The sequence below is a fragment of the Cucurbita moschata genome, unplaced genomic scaffold, assembly GCF_002738365.1.
Source record: "Cucurbita moschata cultivar Rifu unplaced genomic scaffold, Cmos_1.0 Cmo_Scf00052, whole genome shotgun sequence".
Taxonomy (NCBI): Eukaryota; Viridiplantae; Streptophyta; class Magnoliopsida; order Cucurbitales; family Cucurbitaceae; genus Cucurbita; species Cucurbita moschata.
The window spans coordinates 1,464,248-1,476,688 of record NW_019268568.1 but is presented as its reverse complement, the minus strand read 5'-3'; the positions used below and the strand labels follow the sequence as shown (position 1 = coordinate 1,476,688).

Below are 12,441 nucleotides of genomic sequence, written 5' to 3'. Positions count from 1 at the left end.
AAAAAAAAAAAAAAAAAAAAAAAGTTTAGTTGATTTAAATAGAGAAAGATACTTCAAAGAACCCTGAAAATGTTCAAGAAACTTTTCCCAAGAGATGTCCCTTCAGTGACTAGCACTCTTCAACTAAATCAGAGAAAATATAAAATCTTCAGCCTCCTTAGGAGGAACAGAAAACCGGTTTAGAATAAAATTGTAAAGGACACTACAGAAAATCACAAGAACTACAAACGAAATGCAGAGGGACGAAACTATTCAGCGAAAAAATAAGACTGTAAGTGCAGAGCAAAGGTGCAGACCTCCAAAGTCTTCAAGCATGACATCAAATTCTGCACCACATGATTAGCATTCGCCTTACTGACTCTATCTTGTAAAAATTGCAAGTCCTTCACCACTGCAACTTTCTTCTGGTTCTAAATACCGGAAATAACGAGAAAGAAATTCATCAAGGGAAAAAATTTCTTAAGAGAAAACTGATAATTATGCTTGATAAATTATATTCTAATATACGCTTTTTAGTGATCTTGAGAACTCAGGACTTCAAACAAAAGCCATGATAGATCCTATTATACACTTGAAAAGGAAGAAAAAAAGGAAAAGGAAATGATTTTTAAAAACTCCGACCAGTTCATCCACGTCCTCCTTTAGTATATCCATTGAAACTCCATTGTCGGAATCCACCTGAAGGGATTGTAAACATTTGTTTTCCTCAATCAAGCGCTCACTGCAAGTACCCTGTGATTTCCAGTAAGTGAGCGCCACAGCAGTATGAAATTAGACAACATACTGAAAAACATCAAGACTATTTTAAGAACTCTCAATACTACCAGCAAAAACACGCCGCAAGTCCAAGCCCAAAGTTCCTAACACAGAATTGATATTTACCGAACCTAACCATCACAACTGATACAATACAAAGACTAAGTACCTGGCTCTTGATCGCCTCAGACATTACACGGACCACTGATGCGGATGGAAAGCAACCGGACGAAGGAAAATACGACCTCTACAGAAGACACTGTAATTAATCGTACATGAATCACAACGATATACAAGTCATTCTCCAATCAAATTAAAGCTCATTCAATTCTCTAAAATCGACGCTAACAATTAATTTATGATTCGAGAAGTTCATCAGAAAGTTCCGTCCCTCACTTTCAGCATGGAAATGGTATAAAAGGAGAGGGATAACATCGAATTGATAATGCACACCTGTTACGGTTTGATGCAGCAGGGAATGCCGGAAGCCAGCTTCTCGGATGAAGAAATCACGGGTTTCCGAACGCCGTCGAAACTGATCGAATGGCAAAGGTCAATGTCGCCTGAAAATGGAACTCCGATAAGTCAATAAAATTGCTAATTTTATATGAACCGCTTAGAAGAGGATCCTCTTCTTCTTCCAGGTGATCGGCGGGCAGAAGTATGGATCGGAGCACCATCGCTTCGTACTGGGCCGTGACTTAAATGGGCCTGGCCCATTTAAGATTAAAAGCAGGTCGATACATCGCTGAACTAAATTTGAAGGAAATTGGAGTGTATCGCCAAAAATAGCCAATAAAAAAAACTCCATTTTTATCAATACTCTAATTTTGCGAAGGGTATATTTGGAATTATTCTCTAATTTTGTGTTAAAGTTAAATTAATATATTTTATTAGTTTAAATTTTATTCTCCCTTACAATTCAAATCATTATTTAAAATTATTATTTGTCTTAATTACATTTTTAATGGCGTATTTTCTTAGATTTTGTGTTAAATTTAATTATACCTCTCATAACTATTTCATGGATTTTATTATTGGTAATTCATTTTTTTTAAAAAAAATTCAATTTTTTGGAGTTAATACTATAACAAAATTAAAATTCAAAAATTTTAAAAATGCCCTAAAATCATATTTAAGTTCTTTTGAAGCATATAACTTAATCAAGAAACCAAATGTATACTTTGAATCAAGAAACCAGATGTTCTCGAGAACGGGCTACACGTAACTCATAGAAAGCAAGCTAAGCTCAATTCGTTTAAGCATATATACTTGTTCAAAACTCCCGAGAACCGAAAAAGGTAGGGGGGGTGTAGGGCTATTGATCAACCATTGAAATCATTTCCACTAAATAGCCTTTCTTTATCATAAATGATAGAACCACTTTTCCTCAACATTCAGCTTTATCAAACACAACTCATTTCCCTTTTGCCTTTTTTTCTGGTAAGCTTTAAGCCATGTTCTTGCTCTCTCTAGCTAGTACATCAATAATGAGGCTAAAGGCTTTTCAGAAGAGCAAGGGGAAGAGTAAATAGTATACATTCTACCAGTGGATGGGTGTCCAATTACAAGAACAACAGTTATGTCAGAGTTCATATTCTACTAAACCCAAAACAGGAACAAAAAACAAACAAAAATTACAAGTCCTGATTAAAAAAAACAAGCCAGTACCAGATCACTCACTGCTTCAGCTTTTAATTCTAGTAGTAGTGTGATGTGATGATTACCTTTTCTTCGTTTTCGGGTTTTCGTCTTTTTTTCTTTGTTTTACTTCCACAGCTTGATGAACTTGTCGTGGCTGGCCGAAGCAACCAGACCCGATGCTGTAGACCCTGCTAACGAAGATATTAAACCTTCATGAGCTGATACGAACATTGTCTTGTTTTCGGTCGTGTTCCAAAGCTCTAATGACTGCAGCAAAAAAAATGGAGGTGAGAGGGGAATAATTGATTCATCCTTTGAAGCTTAATCAACAAGATTGGACTTGCCTGGTAACATCCAATGACCAGTAAACTAGATTGGATGGGATGAAAAACGCACGAGTGGAACTTATTGCCGCTACAGCTCAAGTCGTGAATGGATTCGCCCTCGTTGCCCGAAGCAAGTGTCCATACTCGAACCGAATCCTCGCTAACAGATGCCAGGAACTCTCCAGAAGGATCCCAACAAAGAGAATTAACCGTTTTGGTGTGTCCCTATACTTAGAACCACATATTTCATCCAAAAAGGTAAGTTGATGCACATGAAATTTCAGAAACATAACTATGCAACAAATTGGCACTGAAAAAGCATAATGAGATGAGCTGTGAGTCCAACAACATGGTCGGTCAAAGGTATATGTCTAAACTAATTGAGCTATATCAACTACTTAAATGAGCGGTTAAAAACCAAGAATAGGTGGAACAACTTCAAATATAAACAGACCTGAAACGAATGCAGACGAGCTTGTGTCTCGACATCAAAAATTGAAACGATATTATCTACAGCAGCAGCGAAGTATCTCCCGAGCCGAGGTTGAAATCTCAACTGGCCAGTACCACCCTAATTTACACAAGCAATTTAGAAACTATGTACTAGAGTCAATATGCAAATAATTACCGATTTTTCAGCATCGACCAACAAAGAGCATGGAGAAAAGGATTAGTTAGTTATAAACCAAGATACCTTGAATACTGCTGCACAGCTGCCATTAGTGATATTCCAGTATCGAATCTCACCGTCACCGTCACACGAGCAAATAAAGTCGTCCTTCTTTGGATGGAAGTCCAAAGACATAACAGATGCAGAATGTCCCGTAAAAGTACGTAGGGAATAACAATGCTGCAGGTCGAATTATAAAAATGTATGGTAAGCGTTATCCGTTCTTCATACGCAAATATACTTGTGAACGTTATCTAGGTTATTTGAATGATGCAAGACCAATAATTAAGGAATAAAGACTCGAGAGAAAGACAGATAGATGATCACTAACATTGTCGGGATCCCAAACCCTGACTGTTCGATCAAACGATGATGTTGCGAGACGGGGCATGCTAGGACTAAAACGAACATCAGTGATCATGGAAAGATGTTCTTCAAGTGAAGTTTTCGGTTTTAAATTTTCTGTGTACCACAACACGGCCTGCAGAACCATCATAATAAACCCGTCAAAAACGACACATGGATTGACCAATGCTGCAACCAATAACAGGATCTTTGAAATCTTACATGCAATATTTTAACCATAACACTCTTGATATACAGTACAGGTCATCGTCATTGGGTTCTCACCTTTTTATCATGGCCACCACTAGCAAGCAGTTTTCCATCCGATGAAAAGTGGCAAGCTGAAACTTTGCTCGTGCTTGCTCGAACAGAATTCACCTCCGTAAACGTGAATCCTGAAGGTTAAATTCACTCCTTAAAGATAAAATACAAAAAAGTAGACCAATCTCAAAAACAATGTTCAATTATCTAGAGGTTAATTATCCATTTTTTATTCGTTCAAATCGCCGATTAAGATATGTTAAGCCAAGAGACAAAGTCTAGAGATGTACGCATGGTGCGGTGCCACAAAGCATCTAACAGGGTCTTCTCGAAGTGCTTGTACAACTACTATATCACTCGGGGCAGATAAAATACTAGTCACTCCCAAATATTCATTTACTTACTGGCAATTGCAAAGAAACAAGCAGAAGAACAAGAAGAAAGCAAGGTATAGCATTTACGGCACCTTTTCCACCATCCATACAGCGCCCTACAGGATCTCGAGGGTCCGTATCATCATGGGATAAAAAAGAGTCGACGTTGTCATCAAGAGACCCATCCTCCACAAAGCGTTCCATATCAGCCTGCAATTCAATTTCTTTATCATCCCACTGCCAAAATGGAATGCCAATGAGCAAGTGCAAAAGGAATTGTTTATAATTCCTTTGATACAAACAACTACCAAGCTCCACCTACCAACTGATTCGAGGGGGATGTAAAAGTGCCAGTGCCGTCGCTACTGAACATCATCAAAGGTTTAGATGAACTACCACTGTGAGGCAAAGCAGGCATTGAGATTGCATCTCCAGGTGTGTGAGTTGAGGGAGTTGAAGGAGCAGAACTTGGGGATGGACCTGCTGTATTCGCTGTTCCTGAGCTATTTGCTGGACCTGAAGACGACAATGGCTGCTTCCTTTTTCTCCCAGGCTGATTTTTTGAAACCTGTAAAAAGGGAATTATCACAAAAAGGGAATTATCAAAATGCCAGCCTAAACATCCTCTTTGTCATATTACTAGCAAGAATCATCAGTTGAACGAGCGAACGGAGAATATAACTAAACAGATACACACAGACAAACACATAACATTAATATTTGAAATTACAAGAGGCACTCAATATCGTGCTAGAGACAACCTGTTAACATTCAAAATGTATTGTAGAAAGATACAGATGATTTAGCAACAGTAAATTGACTGATCAATGATCAATATTCACTACCAAACCTGATCATTTCCACGAAATGAGTTTGTCATGCTACCATCCATGGTGACACTGCCAGCACCCCCGATTTTTTCTTGCTGGTGCATATTGTGGTTTGAGCTTTGTGATTGTTGATTTGAAAGAGAATGCTGTTGTTGTTGTTGTTGTTGTTGGCTGCTATTCTGTTGTTGCTGCTGCAATTGAGCCATTTTAATCTAAGGAAAACAAGACATGCTTAGAAAACTGGACCACGAAGTCTATAATGTGCGCTAAAACAAAAACTGAAACCGTCCGTAAAAAAGTAATTGGCAGAGTAAATTAACACCTTAATCATCATGTCACTGTTGTCTCCACGGGGCAGGAGAGGACTGCCAGCTTGGAGAGGAGATCCAACATTTGGAACAACATCACCAACAGAATTTGGAAGTCCATCTTTCGTCATTCGACTATTCAAAAGCATTCTCAATCTTCTACCATCATCGTTAACAGAAGGTGGCGTTAAATTCTGTTGTGCGAGCATAAGTTGTTGTTGGTGTTGCGGTGTCAACATCTGAAGCTGAGGAAAAGGTTGAGGAGCCTGTATGAAAGGTTTCGGTTGCTGAAGGATCCCAGAACGTAGCTGCTCGAGTCCCTGTAAAAGAAAAAGGGGGAAACGAATGAGAAACCCCATCAACTTGGAATCCATACATTTTACACATTACTGTATTAAAAACATACAGTGAGGGGCCATCCCTTTAAGGTCAAATTATTGCCACCATGATTTGATCCTGAAAGATATTTTCATTAAAAATGTAAGACGATTTGTCGATTGAGTGATTAAGACACAGGTTTCAAGGATTCCAATCACAATTTATGAACACGATAAGTCCTCAAAACATCAAAATTTTGACAGTACCAGGAATACCCATCAGTGATCCCTCAGCTCTAGGATTCAAAACTGGGTTGATCTCACTCTTTATATCCTGCATTTACAAATTTTTCAAGAAAAAGGGAAACAATATAGCATATAATGAACTTAATAGAAGTACCGTACCGGTGTGGAACCTGGCAATTGTTGGCTCCTCGATTGAACTTGAGGAGACATTCCCCCAGCTGTACCATGTAACACTTGCCTGTAATTAAAATTTAGAACTCATGAGCGGCAAGATAGCGCACAGGCATCCAATGCAACGGTTAGTGACATCCAACGTGCAATTCTTAGGAATTTCTGCAGATTCTCATCATGCAACAATATTAATACCTAAGTCACTTCCTCCCATGAAATTAAATATAATTATGTAAAATATCCCATCAAATGTAAATCAAACTCATCAATAATCAGCAAGAAAGTCTTTATATGCGCATGGTCATTGTTTTTCGTTTCACGTGAATGCAGTGATAATGAAAGAAATATCTACGAGGAAAGCACCCTGACGACTGGCTGGTTGCTGCAGCTGACTTCAGAATCGAAGCATGATTTGGATCTAACAGCTGCCCAACATTTTCCCCATACCTTTGCTGTAAGATTTACAGAGGAAGAACAATAAGAAAATGTAACAAAACCTTTTTCTTGCCAAAAATCTAGCCAGTATACCTACTTTCATAGCCGCATCATCGAGTGAATCCCTCTGAAGGGGCAGTTTTAATCTGTCCTCATACATTTTTGTAGCCAATGCATTCACAGAACCGGGATTTTGGCGCATAAGAGGATCATTTCCAACAAAACCATTTGAAGTACCATTTAAGAGTTGGGCTCCATCTCTCCGCTGCTGTTGCTGTTGCTGAGTCTGTTGTTGTTGCTGCTGTGGCTGCTGTTGCTGTTGATGCTGTTGCTGTTGTTGCTGCTGCTGCTGCTGTTGGGCATGTCTCTGCATCAGTAGCATCTGCATGTGCTGCGGTTGCTGTTGTTGTGGCTGTGTTTGCTGCTGCTGCTGCTGCTGTTGATGTTGCTGATGTTGCTGTTGCTCTCTAGCTTTTATTAATTGTGTCTAGAAAGTTCATACACCGTAAGTATCTTTTGCGGATGAATTTGTCGACACGAGGGAATATTTCAATGGTTTTCATGGTATCAAATAATATATGTGCACTGAAACAGTGACTCTTCTTTTAAGAAGGGATTGTTCTCATCCATATATGTTACATTTCAATCAAAAACTTCGAAGAAGACACCGGGTTTGACCAATATAGACTTAAGTCAACAACGAACACATTCAACTCCAAAACGGTAACAAAAGAAAAGAAATCAATAGCTTAGAACAGCAATCTTATAACAAACCTCAATATAAGATGCAGCAACATCAGAGTGTTTCTCATTGGTTCTAGCAATGAATATATCCCAGAAAACCGACCACCATTCGAAAAGAAAGCCTCCAGGCGCATCGATTGCTGTAACCCACAACTCGAAAATCAATATCAACATGAACAAACGGTACAATACCACTCCATATTGAACCAAACAGATGAAAAAAAACATCCAAAAACACTCACCCACAGGCTCCGAAGAGACTTTTCCCTCTGCTTGGAAAGCCTGAGCAGTAGCCTTCATATCTCTTTTTACCAAATAATCGTGAATATACACATCTAACCTGTTACATAGCCATGCGCCGAGAACAAGAACAAGAACAAAATTCCAAGTTAAAGGGTAATTGAAAATTCATATCCATTAACAAGATATGAACACTAAGGCATAAGAAATTAACAGACAAGTCATGGGGTAAATTGAAATCAAATGATTAAGAGAAAACATGAACCCTAAATCCTCCAAAACGAAGTAATCCCAATGCCAAAGACTGGCGCGCAAAATTTCAAGAAAACAAATCGAGATATCGAAATTTATAATGCTATAAAGAAGCAACAAAATCAAAATTACAGAAACCCCAATACGAAATCAACAAAGAGGAGAGAAGAAACTCATTGAAGTAACAATAAAATGGGAATATGAAGCAAAACACAGAACGAACTTACATTTTATCAGCTTCCCAGTTGGTTTGAGACATCTTTTTCGAATCCAAACAGTGGCAGAGTGATGGATAAAATCAAATAAACTGATAGATTCTTGAACAAACAAGCTTCTGCAGCTCTAAATGAGCTTTTCTCGGCCAAAATCACCAAACCCAGAAGCGAAAAATCAAAACCCTTTTCGCCAAAACCATAGAAGAATCCAGAAAAAAGGAAGAAATTAGCAAGAACTGCAGAAGGGAGAGAATCTACGCAATAGAATAGAAGCAGAGCCTCTGATTCCAGCAATGAAAGTATAGAGAATGTAAGGCCGTATATTAATTTTATTATTATTATTACATCTACCATTTTTTTTTTTTTTTTTTTTACATTTATATAAAATAATTTTTTATTTCAAGGAAGGATCGAAATAGATACCTGCAATCCAAAAACGTATTTTTGTTCCCAAGCTTTCTGCTTTTATTTCGAGAGAGCTGAAAATTTATTTTCCTCATATCCGTGGGCCTTCGACAAAATGAGACTAAATCGTAATAATGCCTTTTATCCTACGAAATGACGATTGTACCCCTCCTGAAAAAATCAAATTTTTCGGTATATCCCGAGGATTTTAGGTACAAAACAAAAAGGGTCATTTCGTACTTTCGCTCTGCCTTGATCTGCTCATGGGTTTTCAATATGGGGTTTGAACTTTACTGTAATTACAGAAACGCCCAATGATATTCTTTTCTTAATTGTAAAACCGCCTCGTGTATTGTTTTAAATTAATATTTGGTTCCCGTGCGTTGCCTCGTGGTAGACGGTTTCAGGACTGCTTGTTGGTCCGACTCTGACCATGGTTAAGAAATTGCAGAATACCTAATTTGACCCTGTCTTTGGTATTTAATTTTCAAGTCTTTTCTTTTTTCTTTTTCTTTTTCTTTTTTTTTTCCTTTTTATGCTTAAATATATTTTGTGTCGTTTAAATGTTTTTCAACCAAGTTTCAACTTTCAATTTATTATATTTATTTTGGGATGTCATGTCTTTTTCTGGTAAATTATACTAGGTAAGTTTATTATTTAACCAATTTTTGTGGAGATTTTCGGTAATTTATTATAAATTGATATATAATTCCTTATTTTAAAAAATATATATTATATTATTTATAAATTATTCTATGAGCAAGATGATGATCTATTCCTCAACTTGAATATAGTTTAATTTATATAAGACAGTCTTGTTTTTAAATAATAATTTTTTTTTTTAACAAGATTGAGAACATACTCTAGTACCGAGTAGCTTAATTTTCTATTCTTGAGCGGTATCGACGTTTATTGTATACTTTGTCATCACCCAACATAGAATTACTCAAAATAAAACACATTGAACTTGTGAGTTTCCATGATTGAGTCATCGAGATAGAACGTGCACCTTGTTGGTATAGATAGTGTCTTTAATTCTTTTAAGTTTTTCTTAATTATCCTATTTTTAGAATCACTCTTATTTCCATGTGGTATTGGTTCATTCATGTACCTCCCAGTACTCGGGTGTCACAAATTTTGTAGCTATCCCTTGTGTTGTCAAGGGTCGGAATCCAACATTTATGCCTTTTGACATGTTAGGATGTTAGGGACAACCTACCTTCTCGTGATTTTACTTTTGATTTCGCAAATATAACCATTATTAATTATTAAAACCAGATATAATAATGGTATTGGAGTGTTGGAAAATAAATATAATTTTTTAATAATTTATGAATAAAAAAATGTGGTCAACGAGTGTACGATTAATAATTAAACAATAAGAAGATATTCTTGGATATTAGACCATATTAGTGCAAAATGTAACACAAAATATCTTAATAAAAATAATGAATAATGACATGAGAACAAAAAATAAACTATATAATAAAAAAATGTTGGAAAAAATAAGACAAGATAACGAGAGAATATAATAAATTATATTATTTTTATGGTTTTAAAAAATATAAAAAATTAAAATAAGAAAAAGGGAAAGTGAGAAAAAAGTAATTAATGTTCTCGTAGGTAAAAAAAATAATAATAAAATATGAGCATGCATTATTCCATTATTTTTCACGCTCAATTTTCCATTTGCCACGTGCTCTATTCTTATTAGATAATTATTTTACCCTAAAATTAGTAGAGATATACTTGAGTTAGGTTTAGGGTTGGGTTCCGAAAATCTTTTAACCATCCCGAAATTTCGAGTTGATTGAGTTTGGGACCCAAACAACCCGAATAGAGTTTACAATCCAATTTAATCCAAAAAAACCTCTATTTCCAGGTTTTGTTGAGTTGTCCGTTTTTCTTTTTTAAATCATATTTATCTACCATACATGTTACATTAATAACTAAAATATTGAAAGGTTCACATATTAAACATTCACAACTCACAGAGCATCACTAAAATTGGTTACCAGCGTTAAATATTATTGATTTTCATAATAATCTTAAAAATAAGATACAGTGGAGTTGAATTTGAATTCTATTTTCGAGTTGGTTGGGTTGACCTTAACCCAATTTCAATTTTCTAAGAGTTCACCCCAATCCAACCATTACGATTTGGGTTAGATAGTCCAAACTAGTCAGATTTATCGGTCATATGAACATCCCTAAAAAATAGAGGTGTCCATAGGTTGAATTTGGTTAGATTAAGACATTTTTTAAACCTAATCTAATTGTTATATTTGAATTTTAGGTATACTATATGAAATTGAAAAACAAATTTATTTTTTCCAGTAGATTTTAAATATTTAAAATTGGAACATTATGAACCGATGAGATGGTTAATGTTTCCTAACCCATAATTGATAAATTCGTTGGCTATTGAATACGACATGAATTGCATTTATTTATCCACAGAATTGGTATAACACAAACGAGCTGGAACAGACCTATTAGATAAAATAAATTAAAAAAAACATATATTCATGATTAAGTTATACCTCAAATTGAACTAGTTAAGCATGATTTTTAACAGATCATTTTTATATAATTTTTTTTTCCGCAAAAAGAGATAACTAACAAACTCATGTATTGAATTTTGATGAATGAGTTGGATAAAATTTAAAGTATTGGGCCGGCCCATTAAAATGGCGTGGGCCCATTAAAATAAATTCGTAATGGCTCGGCCCATTCTATTCGCTCAGATTTTACCGGACACGAACCTGGTTTTTCCATTTTTAAAAAATTATTTTGAATTAGACTCAATAAATAATTTGAAGATATAAAATGTAGTGTTCGTTTTTGGATTAGTCAAACACTCAAATTCAGGCCAAAAGTCAAACGGGCGGGTGAGACGAGAGTTCGACAAAGGAAGCCTCTACCCGGTCTCCACACTCAAGACTAGTTGAAATAAGGAAATAAAAATCACCGTACAACGAGAGAGGAAGATAATAAAGACAGAGATTTTAGCTAATAATGTTTTGACCCGTGCAACTATATATAGTATAGTAGAAATTTTTAGCTTTAAAGTTATGTAGTCGTGTGCTCTAAGTCTATCTAAATCAACCAGTTGAAACTATAACTAGTATAAAAATGTGAACGTTCCATCTACACGACTATTTTCGAGATAATTGATAATATACCAAATGAATCAATGAAGTTGGTCGATACAAATTGAGAGGTGGTGTATTTATTTGCATGGGGGATGGCATGCATGCAGGTGAGCTCCAGTGATTCATGAGTACAAATGCATGCCATGTCATGCCAACTTATATGTGTATATGGTTTATTGGGCTCCCCGAGGTCACTCTCTCTTAGGGCGCGTGAATTCCACTCGCATACTTGTAACAAACTGCGCGCAGCAACCACGCGCGAAAGGGAGAGATGGGAACAGATGAGATGGAAGAATTGTAAGAAGAAGACTGAAATAATAATAATAATAATAAAACCTGTCTCTGTGTCTATCTGCCAAGAAATAATATTTGTATTTATGTAAAAATAAAATAAAAATAAAAAATAAAAGGGAAGGGGAAGGGGAAGGGTGACGTAAGCATGGAAGGATGTGATAGGGATGGGGGTGTTTTGGGATAGTGTGTTTGTTTCAGCTCGCGTATTGGAGCTGAGCTTAGCTCATAGGTTGTCTTATGGCGGCAGAGAGCCACAGAGATTAGCTCACAACAACTCCATCACTCTTTCCTTTTGTTTCCAACCCTCCAAAATTCTTAAGACCTAAAATGGTGGGTCCGTGATTTAAACACAGACTAAAACCTAAATAACGTCGGTGAGATTTTATATTGATTAGAGAGAGGAACGTGCGTCATTAAGAATGTGGGCCTTGAAAGAAGTGGATTGTGAGATTG

The 12,441-nt window shown here is 36.2% G+C and overlaps 2 protein-coding genes across 9 annotated transcripts in view; both read right to left on the bottom strand.

Annotated features, from left to right (window-relative positions):
- The window catches only part of LOC111436260 (coiled-coil domain-containing protein 93), a 6,959-nt gene extending 5,579 nt beyond the window's left edge, over positions 1-1,380 (bottom strand). For 2 of the 5 annotated variants that reach the window (XR_002709208.1, XM_023074002.1), the window contains exons 1-4: positions 1,210-1,379; positions 926-1,015; positions 622-732; positions 297-410 (exon numbers count right to left, since the gene is read on the bottom strand). Coding sequence is in view for 4 of the 5 variants with exons in the window: in XM_023074002.1 (XP_022929770.1) it covers positions 297-410; positions 622-732; positions 926-949 (249 nt within the window). In the remaining variant the exon portion in view is untranslated. Of the gene's footprint in view, positions 1-296; positions 411-621; positions 733-925; positions 1,016-1,209 lie in introns of all 5 variants that reach the window. The other 3 variants (XM_023074003.1, XM_023074006.1, XM_023074005.1) reach the window with 3 other exon arrangements.
- Positions 1,381-2,260: 880 nt separating this feature from the next.
- Positions 2,261-8,641, bottom strand: LOC111436193 (transcriptional corepressor LEUNIG-like). 4 transcript variants are annotated; one of them, XM_023073917.1, is made up of 19 exons: positions 8,558-8,641; positions 8,147-8,317; positions 7,670-7,767; positions 7,458-7,567; positions 6,781-7,170; positions 6,612-6,700; positions 6,237-6,315; positions 6,099-6,165; positions 5,921-5,970; positions 5,529-5,834; positions 5,227-5,418; positions 4,699-4,944; positions 4,469-4,613; positions 4,027-4,136; positions 3,728-3,877; positions 3,421-3,576; positions 3,181-3,297; positions 2,745-2,951; positions 2,524-2,667 (listed from the first exon to the last, which is right to left on the bottom strand). In XM_023073917.1, exons 2-19 carry the CDS (start codon positions 8,176-8,178, stop codon positions 2,524-2,526), a joined length of 2,688 nt encoding a protein of 895 aa, XP_022929685.1. In that variant the 5' UTR covers positions 8,179-8,317; positions 8,558-8,641. The 4 variants fall into 4 exon arrangements, 3 of the variants coding, with proteins under 3 accessions (XP_022929686.1, XP_022929684.1, XP_022929685.1); XR_002709195.1 differs by lacking the exon at positions 8,558-8,641 and having other exon boundaries at positions 2,261-2,667; positions 2,745-2,956; positions 8,147-8,436; XM_023073918.1 differs by lacking the exon at positions 8,558-8,641 and having other exon boundaries at positions 2,261-2,667; positions 4,469-4,586; positions 8,147-8,435.
- Positions 8,642-12,441: the final 3,800 nt, after the last annotated feature.